The sequence below is a fragment of the Myotis yumanensis genome, unplaced genomic scaffold (assembly GCF_028538775.1).
Source record: "Myotis yumanensis isolate MYYU_CA2020_CCGP unplaced genomic scaffold, mMyoYum1.0.hap1 SCAF_2, whole genome shotgun sequence".
NCBI lineage: Eukaryota > Metazoa > Chordata > Mammalia > Chiroptera > Vespertilionidae > Myotis > Myotis yumanensis.
The window spans coordinates 39,941,750-39,959,388 of NW_027223753.1; the positions used below are offsets into that span (position 1 = coordinate 39,941,750).

Genomic DNA, 17,639 nt, shown 5'->3' on the forward strand with positions numbered 1-17,639 from the left:
TTTCCCCAGCTGCCGTAATCAACCTCCTTCTGGCACCCGGGACCCAGGCTCCGCTCTGGCCCCGGCTTTGTCCAGAAGGACATCCAAATGATATCTGGTCTAATTAGCATATTACCCTTTTATTATTATAGATGAGCATATAAGTATATGTACATAGACATATATTTACTCAGCTAGTAAGTGCTGACCTTTTGCATGATCTCAGATGGTAAATGTATTCTCTCTTTGATCTTTTCCCTCTCCCCATGGTGGTGGTTGTTGTTGGCAGAAATACAGCTTCATGAGAATTTTCACAAAAGTGCAGACTGCCCAATTTAAGATGAGGAGGGACAATATTATGCTAGATGAAGGGATGCTGCAGTCGCTGATGGAGCTTCCGGAGAAGTACAATTATGGCCCGTACGCCAAGTTCATCAACGACTACGGCACCCATTACATAACGTCTGGATCAATGGGTGGCATTTATGAGTATTTCCTGGTGCTTAACAAAGAAAAAATGGAACAAAAGCGTAAGTAGAAGCTTTATGCACACAGTGGCCAGTGCCTACACCAGAACATGGTTTGCAGTTTGCTGAGCACTGACTAGGATCCGTGCATGATTTCATTTGGTCCTCATGACAACTCTATATGGTATCTTTGGTGTTGTTTACAGGGGATTGAGGTCCAGAGGGTGAAACAGACTTGCTAATTAAGCACTAAAAATGTGATTTTAGCTCATGCTTGTCTGGCTCCTTAAAACTATGTGTTTTTTATTTCACCATGGTAACCTCTTTAGTAATAATCTAGGATTTTGCTATTTAAAACATTAAAATTTATTTCAATGGAGATTCTAGGTTCATGGAACAACCATACCAGTCAGTCAGTGATGACAGAAAACTGGAGTCATTCCAGACTCTTCCTCCTCCTTCTCCCTGGGGATCTCTAAGACCCTTCAGTTCTCACCCCTGCACAGCTCTCACTCATCTGCCTTCTCTACACCCACTCCAACAGTGGTAGGTGGGCTCCCAACTTTCACTCATTACTGCATGGACTCCAGATAGTTTCTAGGGGAAGTCTACCCCTTCCAAGCCATTCCCAACTATTGCCACCAGAAGGATCTTTCTGCTTCACAGATCTGAGGATGTCACTTTCTTGCCTAAAATCCTGAATGGCCAAGAACAAAATCTAAACTTTTTAGCATGACATCAACATGGTCTCACTCCAAACTGCTAGAATAGTGGTCCTCAAAATGTGGACTCCATCTGGCAGCATCAGCGTTACCAGGGAAGCTGTTAGAAGTGCAAATTCTCAGGCTCCCATCCCAAACCCACTAAATTAGAAGCTGTGGGAGTGGGCCCAGTGGCCTGTGTTATGACAAGCCCTCCGGGTGATTCTGGTGCTCACTAGTTTGAGAACCACTGACCTGATCCATAAATGAGTAGAAGGGTGAGAGATCTGTCCATATTTCACAGCTAAGGTCAAATTCCCAGTTTGAGGAAGTTTCCCTGACTGCACCAGCTCAGGCTGGCCACTTCTTTTCTTCAGCACATTCATATAAATTCCACACTGGTTGGTCTTAAAACAACAATTTTCCAAATGTTAATATTTTTCTCCTCATGTAGATGGCAAGATCTTTAAAAGCAAGTATCATGTCTGATGCTTTTCTTTCTCTTTAGCACTCAGCATGGGGCTTAGTACGTAGTGAGTGTGCAAAGCAAGATGTGGAGTTTGAAACGGGCATGCATTCAGATCCGTGGCTAGGGACACTCATTGGTTCAGCCATGTATCCCCATATTCATTATTCTTTAATAATTCACATGTTTATTGAGTATCTATGGTGTGTTGGTGCTGGGATACAACGGTGAGCAAATCTAAATATGGTTCCTACCCTCTGTAGCACAGTAGTCTTCCTACTGCAGGGTGCAGCCCCGTAGAAGGTCCTGAAATCAATGTATAGATCACAAATGGCATTTTGAACAACAAAGGGTAGAATAGAAAATACCATAGTGGATTGTAGGAAGTGCAGGTAAATTATTGCCTCAAGAACCTTTTTTTCCAGTTAAATACAGACACGTAGAGTCATGATACAAAATAAATAATGTAGTATGGATCAATGTAAAAAAAAGAGTTTGAGCCCTAACCGGTTTGGCTCAGTGGATAGAGTGTCGGCCTGCGGACTGAAGGGTCCCAGGTTTGATTCCGGTCAAGGGCATGTACCTTGGTTGTGGGCACATCCCCAGTGGGAGTGTGCAGGAGGCAGCTGATCTAGGTTTCTCTCTCATCGATGTTTCTAACTCTCTATTCCTCTCCCTTCCTCTCTGTAAAAAATCAATAAAATATATTTTTTTAAAAAAAAAGAGTTTGAAAAACTCAATTCAGGTGGGTCTTTTTGGAGTCATTCTAAAACATGAGGAAGGAAAAGAGCTAACATTTGTTGAGTACCTACTAGGATCTAGGTCCTATGGTGAATATTCGCATTTAATTTTCTTGAGGACACGTGGAGGCTGGTGTTATGACAGTTTCAGCCCCAGAAATGCTGAGGCTCCTTGGGGACGTTAATTACTCTGCCCAGAGCTGCAGGAAGTTGGCCTCAGAGCCCTGGACCCATGGTCTTTCCACCATGTGGTCATGGGAAAGCCTTTCATTTGGGCTCCCGTCTTGGGTGTTGGATTACTAATTAATTGCCTGGGTTATCGCATGGCCCCTCCTCTTTAAAATCTGTGAGGCAGAAATGGGCTTCCTATGTGGTTAATATTCAAAAGGAGCCCACCAACAAATTGTCCCAGGGATAATTACCTCAGCTCTGTTTATAGAAAACCATATGTCGATAATAGCACAATTGGCTATTTGTGAAGGGCTGATTTTCTATAAATCTGGAAAGTTAGTGTTGCTTCTCTATAAATATGGAAATGTGCTAATCATCACCTCATCTGCTGGAGCCTGCTAATAAATCAGAATGTCATTTACATGTTAACCTACAAAGAACAAAACATCTACCTTCTTTCCCTTTGACAAATGGAATCATGCGCAGCCTCTCTCCATGTTCCACGTTTGTCTGGTTTCTCTTTGTCTTTTTCAACCTCCCTCTCTCTCACTCCCTTTCTTTCTTGGTCTCTCTCTCTCTCTGTCTCTGTCTTTCCTCTTTGTCACTGTGTATATTTAATCTATCTGGATTTAATAATATTTATGTTTTATTAAGTGCTTATTTCTAAGAAACTCCCTATGTGGTATATACATTCATGCCCCCAAAGAGCTGGGCGAGGCATGGGAGCACTTAAGTGAACACTGGCTGGTTTGCTCTGTGGGGATCTTTTGTCCTGGGGTTTGTCTCAGATCCTCCCTGGGTTCATTCTAAGGATGCACAAAGCTGTTTGCTCCAATGTGTTCTTTAGATAAAATGCTTCTCCCCCAAAGACAGCATGAAAAGCATCAAAAACCAGGTGAAGCCTTGGATGCTGGGGCGGTGATGCTGGACTTCAGTGGGACCCTAGACTTTCCTCAAGGGCTGTGGCTCAGAGCATTCTACCTTCTGCAGGAATCAGGATGGCTTTGGGCTTGAATGTTTGAATTCCAATTTTTTTTTCTCCTTCTTCATCCCGTCTTTGGAGATCTTACTATTTGTTTTTGGATGACAAAGAGAATAATGTATTGACATGGCTTCCCTGGAATCTGGGCCAGTCACAGATCTGATCATTCGCCTTGGGCAGGTCAAGTACTGTAGTGACATTGCTCTGGTCATATGTGTTTCCTGCCACCCTGTGCACACGCTGTGCTGTCAGCATCCAATGCTCTTCCCTGTCTGGCCAACCTGACAGATTCATCATCCTTCTGTACCCGTATGGGCATTTCTATGTCTGTGAGACCTTCCCTGGCATCCCTCTGCCCCTTCTCCCATGATTTTGTTTCCTTATACGTTCACTCTTTCAACCATGTTTATTGAATTTGTATTATGTGCCAGGTGAACAAAATCAATATGGCCCCTGTCCTTGCAAAGCTCATGATCTAGTACAGAAAACGAAATAAACAGCCCCAACTCCAGAAGTCATCTTGGTTCTTCTTTCATGCTGTCGCAAATGGCAGGATTTCCTTATTTTGTAAGGCTGCTAATATCCCATTGTATATCTGTGCCGCCTTTTCTTTACCCATTCATCTGCCAACTTGGGTTGTTTCTTTACCTTGACTATTGTGAATAATGCTGCTATGAACATGAGAATGCAGATATCTTTTTGAGATAGTGATTTTGTTTCCTTCAGATATATAGCCAGAAGTGGGATTGCTGGATCATAGGGTAGCTCTATTTTTAATTTCTTGAGGAGCCTCCATACTCTTTTCCCAAGTGTTTATACCAGTTTATATTCCCACCAACAGGGGGCAAAAGAGTCCCCTTTTCTCTACATCCTTGCCAACATTTGTGATCACTTATCTTTTTGATAATAGACATTCTAATAGATGTGAAGTGATATATCATTGTGGTTTTGATTTCTCTTTCCCTGATGTTTCGTGATGTTGAACACCTTTTAATGTACGTGTTGGCTACTGCTATATCTTCTTACTTAATCTTCCTATGATTTTGTGCGAGCTAATAGGTTTCCTTACTTCTAAAGATGAAGGAACCAAGGCTCAAAAGTCCTATCACTAGTAACTGAAAAATACATGAGATAGTCTGAATTATGGTCTTGGCTTATTTCCTTTTTATCTCAGCTGCTTTTGTCAGGACTCAAACCTGGGAGTAATTTTGACATCTTTCCTCTCTCTTCTCACATATCTGGTTAGTCACCTCCTCAGTATCTACAACCTGTCCCTTCCCATTCATTCCCATGACTAGTGCTTGCCATGTTGTGCCATGTTCTCTCTCGGCAGGTCCCTCCAGCCAAGCAGACATGTGCAGTGAGAAAAGTATCAGAGATTAGATGAAATTTCTCTAAATACCTTTGGGACAAAGATGGTAGTGGTCTGTTCTTAGCTCCTCATCTTTTTGCTAATGTAGATAGGTCCTGACACATTTGTTTCAGCTTCTGTGCCCTTACTCTCTCAAAATGCAACATAAAATAGAGTTTTTCTATCAGTTAAAGAATCAAAGTAAGTCTAATAGGATGCCCCTATCAGGAATGCTATAATGGAAACCACACATGGAATAGAAACTAAATAATAGTCCTCAAGAATACAACAGTTCATGATTCTGTAGTTTTGGCTATATTAAAGGAGCTCTGCCAAGACCTTATAGAAATGACTTCTATTGATGCCTTTCTTGCGAAGGAAACCGGTAGCCTTCGGCGGCCCCATAAAAGCCAGCAGGCAATGTGGAGTGGGAACTCCTTTGACTGAGATACCTTTACTTTTCATGTAGGCTCTGCCATTTAAATGTTAATACTTCACATCTCCAGGTCTCATTTTCCCCATAACTAATGTATGGATAATACGCTACTTCAAACAGCTGTGATGAGAATTAACCAAGATGATATTTTTACAAAGCCCTGTGATAAGTAAAACTCTGTTTAAACAGCAGTGACTATTTGTAGATTGCAGTTTTAGGTGTGGTCAGTAGGTACTAATGTCATCTGATCAGAGTCTGTGGAGTGAAGAGAAGTGCTGGTGATGGCATAGCAGGGCATCCAGACTTTGGAGTCAGGTACATCTGGGTGAGATCTTGAGTCTACCATCTAGCTAGCATGACCTTGATCTGGGTACTTAATTTCTCTGAACCTCAGTTTTTTAAGAACTAAATGGAATGATAACAAGGGTTTGTTTGAGAATAATTCCAAGAACATTTTGCATGATAAATGTTTAAACAGATATTTTTTCCTTTAGTGAAGGATATCAGTATGGCAAAAGCAGTTAAAAATGTGGGTTCTGTCACTAACTGTGATCAGGGACATGCTATTTAATCATTTTAAGTCTCAATTTTCTCACCTGTTAAGCTGGAGATATTAATGACATTTTCTTGGCAGAGTGGTTGTGGGGAATAAGTGAACTTATGTGGAGAATATATTTAGGGCAGTGCTCACACTCTAATTAGTATTCAATAAATGCAACTGTTGGAGAAGAATTACTTGGATCAAATCTCATCTCCACCATTTATCAGCCATGTGATCCTTAGGTATATTAGTTAACCTCTCCATGCCTCAGTTTCCTGTTCTTCTAAGTGAAAGATGACAATACATACTTCATATGATTATTGTGAATATGAAATGAATCAGCCTATGTGAGCATATGGCCCAGTGCCTGACATATAGTAAGAGTTAAAAAATGTTACCTATTATTGCTGTGCTATGTTGGTGTTATTACTACCACATGTTTATTATTGCCAGCTTTCCAGTTAACTCTATAATATTAACCATCCTCTCATCTGTAGAGTGGGGATAACAAGATGATCTATCTCAGAGGGCTCTGCAATTGGTCAGCTCACAGACATTGTTCAAGTGGAAGGGAAATCATTATCGTTCTGTCCAGCCTGCTGTGGTCAATGCTTTGGCTATGGACTTGGAGCCTCAGCAATCATGCCTCCTTCCCACCTGCCCATTTTTGTGATCCAGGTCATTCATTTCTGTCTCCAGAGCTTCATCCAGTTTTGGAGGGACTGCTCTTCCCATTTATCAAGGTCACTTTGAATTCTCATCACTATCTTTCAAAGTGTTAACAACTCTGCCCAAATCTGTGCCTGCATTCCATCATTCCTCCCCTTGATAGCTGCCAGATAACAGTGACCCTGGGAATGACCCTTCCAGTGAGGGCACAATGCATCCAGCCTGTCATTAACTGTTACCTTCCAGCTAGGGTCCTTGAGTCAGCTGGTCTACCACCTCACACACAGGGCAGAAAAGGCCACAGGGACACAAAACCGCTCTAAAGTTTATGCTAATTACAGCTCTACATTCTCTTCCTCTTCCTTCCCTTCCTTTATTCATTCATTCATTTAGCTTTTCATGCAAGAAACACTTATTAAGCACACCCAACATGACAAATAAGTACTATCTAGACACCAACATGTTTCCTCTCATTGAGAGTTTATAGAAAGTAAGGGAGTTTCTCTTTGTCATAAACACCTGGATTAGAGTCAGGGATGATTTATTACATGGACAACAAAGCTGGTTACCACCTAAAATGAATTAAAAAATTATTTTTTATTGATTGTACTTAGAGTTAACAGAAATATTTGGTTTTAATAAAATATATTTACATATAGTAACTCCTAATATTGGTAAAGTACAATGCATTCACATCTGTTGTTCAAGATGATCTTCATAATAGTTTATGAGGAATTATATTATTTTAACCACTTTTATAGAGCGATAGCTGAGGGCCAAAGAGCCTAAGTAAATGACTCAACATGATTCAGTTAGTTCTGAACCCAGGTCTTGCAATGTAGAGTTTGTATATTGTCCAAGTATTTATCAGCTTACACACTTTCCCACACAGTGCATTATTCATTCTGATATGATATACCAGAGGCTTAGGCTCTAGGAATGGTGGCAAGATAGTCAACATTTACTGAGCATTTTACTATACTGCAGATACTGGATCAAACACTGTAAATACACCATCTCATTTAATCCTCAGGAAACACCTGTGAAGAAGATACTAGGATCCCCAGTTTAAAATGAAGGACTGAAGTTCAGCAATGTTAAGAAACATTGCTATTAATTGGTGGAGCCAGAGTTCAAACTCAAGAACCTGTGATCTTAACCAACATGCTATAATGTCTCAGAGATATATGCCTAGGATTTTCCAAACTACAAGCCACAGTCCATTAGTAGATTGTAAAAGAAATTTAGTGGGTCATGGCCAGCATATACCAAAATGAAATAGGATATAATAGGATGGAAAATATGAGTGTGTCACATCGATATAGTCAAGTATTGAAACTTACTTTAGTTGGATGTGTGTGGGCTTGATCACGATGTAAAATATGTTACTTACTTTTGGGAGTAGTCAAAAAAAGTACTAAAAACTCTGTCTCAACCCACTGGGCTGATTACAGACATGTATTCAATCACTTAAAAATAAGGAAAATCAGCCCTAACTGGTTTGGCTCAGTGAATAGAGCGTCAGCCTGCAGACTGAAGGGTCCCGGATTTGATTCGGCTCAAGGGCACATGCCCAGGTTGCAGGCTCCATCCCCAATCTAGGGCGTGCAGGAGGCAGCCGATCAACGATTTCTCTCATCATTGATGTTTCTACCTTTCCTTCTCCCTTCCTCTCTGAAATCAATAAAAATGTATGTTTATAAATAAATAAGTAAATAAATAAAGGAAAATCATTGATAGCCATAAGGAAGGCATGAGGAAATGCATTAATAGTTGGGGTTCTAATTGGTTTCAGAGAACCAATAGGAGATGTATATAGATTTTATTACATATATATGTAAAGAGATTTACAACAAGAAATTGGCTCACATTCAACAGATGTCACTTTCTGCATCTTCCTTTTAGCTATCAGTCATGGTGAGGAATGGCCAAATTGGCTAGCTTAAAGGATTGTGAGAGGTCAGTACTTCTAGGTAGTGAACATCATGGGGTCAGGGACTATGTCTTCTTTTTAAATCTATAATTATGTCCCTAACATCTGACATAGTTCCTGGCACAGAAAACATATTAAAAACATTGAAGATCTTTGGTTGGTCTCTTCCCTCCCACCCACTCACGCACTCCTGCCTTCCCTCTGAGATTCGATATGTTCAACAATAAAGATTAAAAAAAAACATTGGAAAAAAAAAGAAATCAGCTCATACAATTATGAAGTCTGACAAGTCTCAAGATCTGTAGTCAGCAGGCTTAAGACCCAGGAAGAGCTCACATTTCAGTTCCTGTTTCAAGGCAGGAGAAAGTCATAGTCCCAGTTTGAAGGCAGTCAGGCAGAAAGACCTCTCTTACTCAGGGAAGGGTCAGCTTTTTTTTTTTTCTCATTTGGGACTTCACCTGATTGGATAAGGCCTGCCCATACTAGGGAGAACAATCTGCTTTACTCAGTCTACTGACTTAAATGTTGATCTCATCCAAAAACACCCTCACAGAGACACTCAGGATAATGTCTGATCAAATAGCTGGACACACTCATAGCCCAGGCAAAATTGATATATTAAATTAACCACTACTGCCTGGCTGGAGTGGTTCAGTTGGTTGAGTGCTATCCTGTGCACCAAAAGGTTGGCAGTTCAATTCCTGGTCAGGGCACATACATGGGTTCAGGTTTTATTCCTGGTCAGGACATGTACGGAAAGCAACCCATCGGTGTTTCTCTATCACATCAATGTTTCTCTCTGTATCTCTCTTCCTTTCTCTAAGCATGTTCTTGGGTGAGGAATGAAAAAATATAAAAGAAATAAAGTTCACCACCACAGGAAGGTAGGCAAGGGGGAAAGCTAGAGGCAGATGTAAGTAATAACTGCCAAGACAGGAATAGAAAGTCCCATGCAATGAAACAGTTTATGCACACAGAATGAAAGAGCAAGCGTTCCCTGAGTTCTGACTCTGTGGCAGGTAGATACTGAGTCTCTACAGAGCTATCCTCTCATTTGAGCCTCTTGGCAGTGCTTGGAACTGTGTTTATGGTGGTCCCCATTTCACAATGAGGCAAACTAGGCATTGAGGAGGGAAATAACGTGATCAAGGTGATACCACTGGTTAGAAGCAGGTGAGGTTTGGAATGAGGATTTCTAATTTCCAGTTCAATGCCTCTTGTGCTACATCTGGATGTTTTATTTCACTTATTTTCTCTTAAAAGAACATTAAGCTGCTTGTGATAGCTTTGAAAATGGTTAAATCAGGTTTTAAAAATAATTAAGGTGGTGTTACACTCAAGACTCATCCCTAAATATAGTTTTGGGTCAGTTTGACCCATTGGTTGGGAATTGAAATGGGGAGACTTGTGAAAGGTAAAAGTGACCAGCTTGTGGTAGTCTGTTCTGAAGCTTAGGTATAGTCACAGAGTCAGGAAAAAGCATGTTGTGCTGGTGCCCATGGCATTACAGGAGATGAACCTCAAAGACTTGCAGGCCAGAAAACGTGTCTAAGCCAGGGACACCAGGTGGTTTAACAGGCAAATGCTACTGGGACTGCTGAACTGAGGAGTATGACACCAGAGAGGGACTCAGCCAGAAAGTGCTGTGATCAATTAGTGATGTCTGACAGAGGCAGGGGATGGGGGAATGGGAGCCTCTGGTCTGTGTATTTCCTGTTCCTTTATGAGAATGAGACAAAAGCAGCCCAGATGATTAAGCTGTGTGTAGAGAGTAATCAGGGTGGGGCAGATGTATAATTTAAATCCTTCAAATTTCTCATACTTTCTACCACATTTGTATACATATAATTGCTGTTGCTTGCTTACAATTCCCTTTCAGGAAGATTTCCTTGTTACCCAAAGTAGGAGGAAAACCCTTCTCAGAATCTAATTTCCATCCACCCACCTCTTGGCCCATGCACCCATCCACTCATCCAGTAAATATCCACTAAGAACCTATGCTTTCTGGGAACCTAGGGATCAATCACACATATCCCTGCCATGGAGAAAAGTGCAGTGAATCAGGAGCTAAGAATAATACAATGGGGTAAATGCTTGAATAGAAATAAATACAGTAGAGGCACAAAGGAGGGATTTACCACCTTGCTTCCTTTCCCATTTTCTAGACTCCAAAGACATCCAAACCTGATCTAAAATCAGTAGGAGCACAAGCTTGTCTGATAGAGAAGGGGGCTGGGGCTTTCTAAGCAGAGTTTCATGATAAAGTGGCTGAGGCAGCAAGTGGGTGAGGTTAAGGAGCAGGAGACAAGTATCCAGGTTCAGCCCAGGGTCAGACTCTCTTGTGAAGGGCTGGTACCTGAGGCCAATGCATAAGTGAGAGCAGTCCTGTGGCCAGGTTATGGCAGGAAGAGGGACGGTATCAGTAGCCTGGAAATGGAGTCAGTGATGGCCTCTAAAGAGCCACAGAGAGGATGACAAGTTGCAGAATGGCCAGCTGCTAGAGCTGTGCAAAGGTGAACATTAAGAAGAGGAGGGTCCTTACCCCTGTGGAGGATGGCCAGCACTCAAGTGAGCATCCTTGGTTTCTACGTAGATAGGACTCTTCCAGGCAGTCTTTCTGCCTCCCCAGTTGGGAAACAGTGAACTGGGATTCAGCTCTATGTATCACACCATTGCAACTGCCTGTTTCCATCATGCATATTGTGAATAGTATGTCCCCAGAGTTTTTGCCAAGAGGCTGAGGCTGCCCACAGTAAAGGCTCAGTGTCTTTCTAGCAGGGATGGTTCAGAATCAAGCCCTTATATGCTGAGCATTCTCTGGAGCGTTCCTGCAAAGTCAGGGCTGGATTCTTAAAGAGTCTGATCTAGACTAGAGAGTGGGGTGAGCACTGATGGTGAAGGGTCTCATATTTATGGCTAAGCAGTCTGAGCTGGCCCAGAAGGGCTTTTTGCTGTGCTAACCAACCAACCACCCTGAACAGACAGGCACTAGATTCTAACAGGCTCCAGGCTTTATCCCCAGTTACCATGACAACCAAGCTTCACAGTGATGGATGGTATTGATTGACTGACAGGCTCCTGGTGTCTTGGCTCTGTCCCCACTCCCCTTAAGTCATTTGCATACACATGGAATGGAGAGACGCTCAGTACCATACCTCTGCTTTTGTCTTGATTTTGAATTCCCACCTCGATCACTGAAAAAAGCTTCAGCCTTAAAGGAGAGAAGGTGAGATGAGAATCAGAATTACTCCCAGCGCTACCCTTAGCTCTCTCTCTCCCATAGGTGATACAATGTGTTATGGAGAAAATGGTCTTTGGACACGACTTTTATTCAATTCAAGTTCTACTATTTTCTTGTATAATTATTTGGGCAAGTCACTTAAACTACCTAAGTCTCTATTTACTCATCTCTAAAATGGGAATATGATTCTGTGTTTGTGGAGTGACATGTAACTATTAAATCCAATAACACATAGAAAAGCTTTACTTAGCACATGAGACTTATCAAATGTGGGTGTTCCCTGAACCATCTTCACTCACTCATGGCTTAAGAGTTTATACTGCAGAAATGTTAAGAAAATTAATTTTTACAAACTCCTCAGCCTCCCTTTTTCTCTAATTTTCCAGATTCAGGATCAGGAATGAAGGGCCTAATCTATGCATGCTGTAGCATTTCTAGCAACAGAAATAATAGTAAGAATTCACCATATTAATAGTTTTGAGCCAGGAACTATCCCCAGCATGGCTTAAGTCTTTTATTTATTTAATAATTTCTTGTCAATCTTCACCCGAGGATATTTTTTCCATTGATTTTTAGGGAGACTGGAAGGGAGAGTCGGGGGAGGGAAGAGGAAGAGAGAGAGAGAGAGAGAGAGAGAGAGAGAGAGAGAGAGAGAGAAATATTGATGTGAGAGAGACACATGATTGGTTGCCTCCTGCACACTCCCCGACCAGGGCTGGGGATTGAACCTGCAACCCAGGTATGTGATCTTGACTGGGAATTGAACCCATGACCCTTTGGTCCAGAGGCTGATACTCTAACCACGTAGCAACACTGGTCAGGGAAGCTTAACTCTTTTAACTCCCACAAAAACCCTATTAGGTAGATACTATTAAAATGCCCATCTTACAGATGAGAAAACTGTGGCACAGAGAGGTTAAACATTTTGCCCAGATAGTAAGTGAGCATGGCGAATTCCAGCTCAGGCCATCTCCAACTGAGAGCCTGGTCCCCAGCTATATTGCCTCTTGTCATGACCAAAAGCATGTAGGAGGGCCAGAGTCCATGAAGATGGCCCCTGGTCAGGCAGGAGGGAGACCTGAGATTGCAGTCTAAGCACTGTCCACTGGGAGCATGATCCCTATGTGTGAACTGCTTTGTAGAATGAGGTGGTCATGGATGAGGGGCTTGGTAAGGCTATGACTATTCATGCCATGTGGTGAGTATTCCTCTGCAGAGTACACTAATGTGATGAAATGGAAAGTGCACCGAGTTTGGGTGCAGCCTACCTGACATCAAACCCCAATTCTCAGACTTTTAGTCATGGAATCTTGGGTAGGTTATCTAACAATATAGCTAACATTTGTTGACACTTCACTGTGCCAGACACTGTTCTTAGAACCTCATGTGTAGAAACTGTTATCACTCTTATTTTACAAATGGAAAAAATGAGACCTAAAGACTTTTAGTCACTTACCCCAAGTCCAACTCTGGCTCCAGATTTCCCACTCTTAACTCCCATAACCACTGCCTTTTACATAAGCCTGTAAAATGGGTAAATCCTCCCAGCTCTATAAGATTGTTGCGAGCCTCCAATGAGACAATGCAAATGAAATACCAACTCTTATAAAATACCAACTCTTAATCAAGCATGAGATGTTACAAATATGTGATTTGTATTGTCAGCCAAAAGAAGACCCCTGACTCCCAAACATCTGAGAGGTGTTGTTGGGACAGGTGGGACTGAGCCCATCCCTGAGCACATCTGCAGGCTTGTCACATGCCAGGCTCTGTGCTGAGTCTTGTAAGCCCAAGAGATGACTTTATAAGTTTGCAGTATAATTGGAGGAACAGATCTAGAAACTGACAATGACTAGGATATGCTGACTACTATGCTGGAGGGAAGCTTCAGATACCATGGGGGACACACAGGGATATTGTGGGGGCACAGATAGAGCCCTCAGGAGTGAGGGAAGGTTTTCTAGAGCTAAGTGAAGCAACTCAATGAGAGAGGTATGGGAACTCTGTAGTCAGAGGGAACAGCATATGCAAAGGCACAGAGGTGCTTGTCCTATTACTTCTAGTTGGTTGGGAAGAAGTGTGCCTTTTCATGCATAAACAGAAGCACAGAGAGAGCAGGTAAATTAGCTCACACTTCCCAGCCCATCCAAACACAGACTGAACAGTCATCTTTCCCAGTGTTATAACATGAAATAAACCATATGATTCTTCTTTTCCATTCTGAGGCTGTTTTGGGGCTCAACCAATGTAGCAAAGCAACATAGCAGATAAATCACAGCATCCAGAATAGCATTTGTTTGTTGCAAAGCAATAAATAATGCATTACACCTGCTGTTTTCCAACCTGATGCTTTCAATCTGAGGAACCACAGAAACTTGCTGCATTCTACTTCAGAAGTCAGGCTGCCTGGTTCTGCCTCTGAGCCCCACAAATGAAGCATCTCTACGCAGGCATGAGGACTACCCCCACGCCTACACCCCAGCCCAGAACAGGTGGGAAATAAGCAGTAGACGCAGTGGCCAGCAATAGTCCTCTGGGCTCCTGCCTTCCAGGCCAGCACAACAACAGCTCCTCGTGGGACCCAATGGGAGTGGGAAGTGACCCATGGCCTCCTAGTACTCCCTTGACTGATCTGCATCTCCTTTTCACTTTTGAGTTTAGGTCATACTAGCCTCTCTGAGCAGAATCTGCTGCTGGGGATGCAAGGCCTTCTTATGGTTTCCCTACCTCAATTTGTCTGGCCAATCCCTACCCATCCTTTCAGATTTGCCTCTGGTATCCTTCACTAAGGAAGGCGTCCTGACTCTGCTGCTTCCTTTCAAAGTCCTCATCACACAGAGCAATAATTGCCTGTTTACTTGTCTTCTGCTCCACACTTGGCTGTGAGCTCACTGAGAACAAGCACTCCCCTTATTCCTCTATTTTCCAGATGCCTGGCACACAGAAAGAAATCATTAAGTACTTAGCAAAGCGGTCTCAAATGTTCTTCAGGTGTTCTGGGGTGTTCTTTAAGTTGCAGAATCATGGCGTTAGAGGAGACCTTAAAAAACCACTGGTCAATTCTTCACACCATGTCTCCTTGGCCTCTGACCATCATGACAATTTACCTTGTGTTGAGGCTAAACCCATCTCTCCACAACTTCTGCAGTTTGGTCCTTCTTCCCCTTGTGACCACACAAACAAGCCCAATTCCTTGTCTTCAAGACAGCTCTCTGGAGAGTTGGGTCAGGTCTATGGGTCTCTCTTAAAGGGAGGTCTTTCCTCCCTTGTTCAGGTTAACACCTCCCATCCCCTCAAACATTACCAAAAGGAAATGACTTTGAATTTCTTCACTCTCATCATCCTTATGCTCATTCTTCTCCAATCATTCTCCACTTCTATTTATTAACAAAAATTTAAACTCCCACTACATTATTGTTAATTACAGGGACAACGTTGCACACATCTCTAGTGTTTACTAATCTTGCATAATTTAAACTTTATGCCTATTGATTAGCAACCCCTCATTCTACCTCCCCGCAACCCCTGTGGCAACGACCATTCTACTCTCTGATTCCATGAGTTTGAATATTTTACATAGCTCTTCTAAATGGAATCGTGCAGTATTTGTCCTATGACTGGCTTATTTCACTTAACGTAATGTCCTCACAGTTTAGCCATGTGTTGTTACACATGGCAGCATTTCCTTCTTTTTTAAGGCTGAATAATGTCCAACAAGTGTCCTTTTCCTAATTTTCTTTTAAAAGTGTGGCTCCCAGAACTGTTCACCAAGCTCTGAGTTTCTCTAACCTACATAAAGAGTGAGATTATCTCCTCCTTTACTTCATTAATTATAATTTTCACCTTGCTTCATTACCCTACTGAATTGGAAGTCATCTAAAGCTATGGCCTTTTCTCTTGTTCTCTTGCTAAGCTGTGCCCATTCCTTACTGAGCTTCTGTACTGGTATTTTGTCCCTAGGGTGGGATGCTAGTTTTCCCACCTGAATCTCATTTGGCTATGTTTGGTCTGCCTATCAATCAATTCTTCTGAGGGTTTTTGGGATCCTGATTCTTTATCTGAGTTATCTTTGGCTTTTCCTAGTTTTTTCTTCTGGGTGTGATACACTAAGCCGGGCTGTTGAGCCCATATCCAAGGCATTGACGAAGGCTTTGGCTGAGGCAGGGCAGAGACCAGCAGGCCATCAAAGGTTCTCTGTAGGACTGTGGACTCAAAATCTGGTCCAAGATGCACTGCATAGGAATCATCTTTACAGATGCCAAATCATCTTTAAAATACAGATTGCTGACAACTCAGAAATACAGAATCACCATTGATAGAGGTGGGGCCCAGGAACCTGTATTTTTAATTAGCACTCAGATGATTTCATTGTGTAGCCAGGCTTGAGAACCATCAACTCCAGAGTTCACTGCCTTCAAAAGCCAAAACCAACGCCAGAGTGATCTAGTCCAAAGCTGACATCTCAGGTGTCCAGCCTGATGAGACAGGGGCAGAGCCATGACAGCACTGCCTGGTTCTATAAACATAATCCACCCATGCCACACACCCATCTGGACAAGTGCTGTACAGTTCCTCTAGGCCTTTCTCTGCTCCTTTCCCCGCTGCCTCCCCTGTTCTCAGCTTTCCTCCCTCTGGTTCTGTGTCTTGGATTTTGGAACCACATTTGAGCTCCTCTGCTCCCACCCCAGCTTACCATGGGCGCGCTGTAGACAGCTCTGGGTTGGCCTCCCCAGGAAGATTCCTCTTCTAGCCCTGGTACTACACTGACACAAGTGATAGAAATTAGTCTTCATTTAATAGATTGTCCTCACCTGCTGGCTGCTCAAGGCCCTCATTTATTCAGATTCGCATCATATTCCTATTAGTTTTGTTCCCACCGTGTCTACATTTCCCAACACACAATGTGCTTGGGTTGGTATATAGTAGGTGCTTACTGAATTGTTCTGGCTGACAGCAGAATTCTTCAGTCTGATGCAATCACTGGAATTAGTGAACATACCACAGGCTTCTGAACAAGACAGACTTGAGTTTGAATGTCAGCCCCGGCATTTTTCAGCTGTACCACCTTACACAAAATAATTAACCCTCATGAACGTAGGGCATCACAACTAAAAATGAGAAGTGTGGGCTGGGAGCCCGAGGGCACCAGCTCTCACATTGTATGATGAACTCACATACCTGCCCTTCCTCAGTGGTCCTCAGAAAGTAATTCTTAGCAGTCAAGTCATGCTTTTCAAATCAAGCTGCTGGAATTCTCTTCTCCCAGCCGCACGTGGCAGGCTGTTGCAGACCCTCCTGAGCATAAGCACTCCACACGCGTCCTCCAGGCCCCACTAATCAGCCAGTCCCGTCACTTTAACTCGGCAGCACTCCACCACTCACCTAAGTAATTAATCTGGCTTCTGCCCGTGAATTCCTTTCATCCACTTTTGTTTACTACTGTTGAAGCATTTTTTAATCAAAACAATTAAATATGCTAAATCTTCCCCAATTAGTAATGCATTAAACACGAAAGGTGCTTGAACAGAGCTGGTAGAAGAAGCCCTTTGCCTGGTTTTGAGTGCTGGTGCTTAGAGCATCGCTTCTCCCAGGCAAGCACGGCTTGGGGTTATTCAGAAACTGCTGTGCCCAGTCACAGAGGGCTGCGGTGAAAGGGGCCAGTCCACTGGACTCTCTCCATAAATGGGGAACTGAGGCCTAGTGACATCATGGGCCCTTTCTAAGCTCATACAGGATGTCAGTGGCAGGGATTTTGTTTTGGATTTAAAAAAAATAAAATTTGTATATATTTAAGGTATAAAACATGATGATTTGATATACATATACTATATAATAAAAGCCTAGTATGCAAATTGTCCCCTTGACCGGGAGTTCGACCACTGGATATGATGTGCACTGACCACCAGGGGGCAGTGTGGAACATGGTGGGTGTTGGTGATGCGGCGCTGGCAGCAGGCGGCAG

At 42.6% G+C, this 17,639-nt stretch overlaps 1 protein-coding gene across 1 annotated transcript in view; it reads left to right on the forward strand.

The window, feature by feature from the left end:
* Positions 1-17,639, forward strand: part of C8A (complement C8 alpha chain) — a 58,765-nt gene that overhangs the window by 29,494 nt on the left and 11,632 nt on the right. Inside the window, exon 7 of the mRNA XM_070403349.1 lies at positions 269-509. Within this exon, the coding sequence (XP_070259450.1) occupies positions 269-509 (241 nt within the window). The remainder of the gene's footprint in view (positions 1-268; positions 510-17,639) is intronic.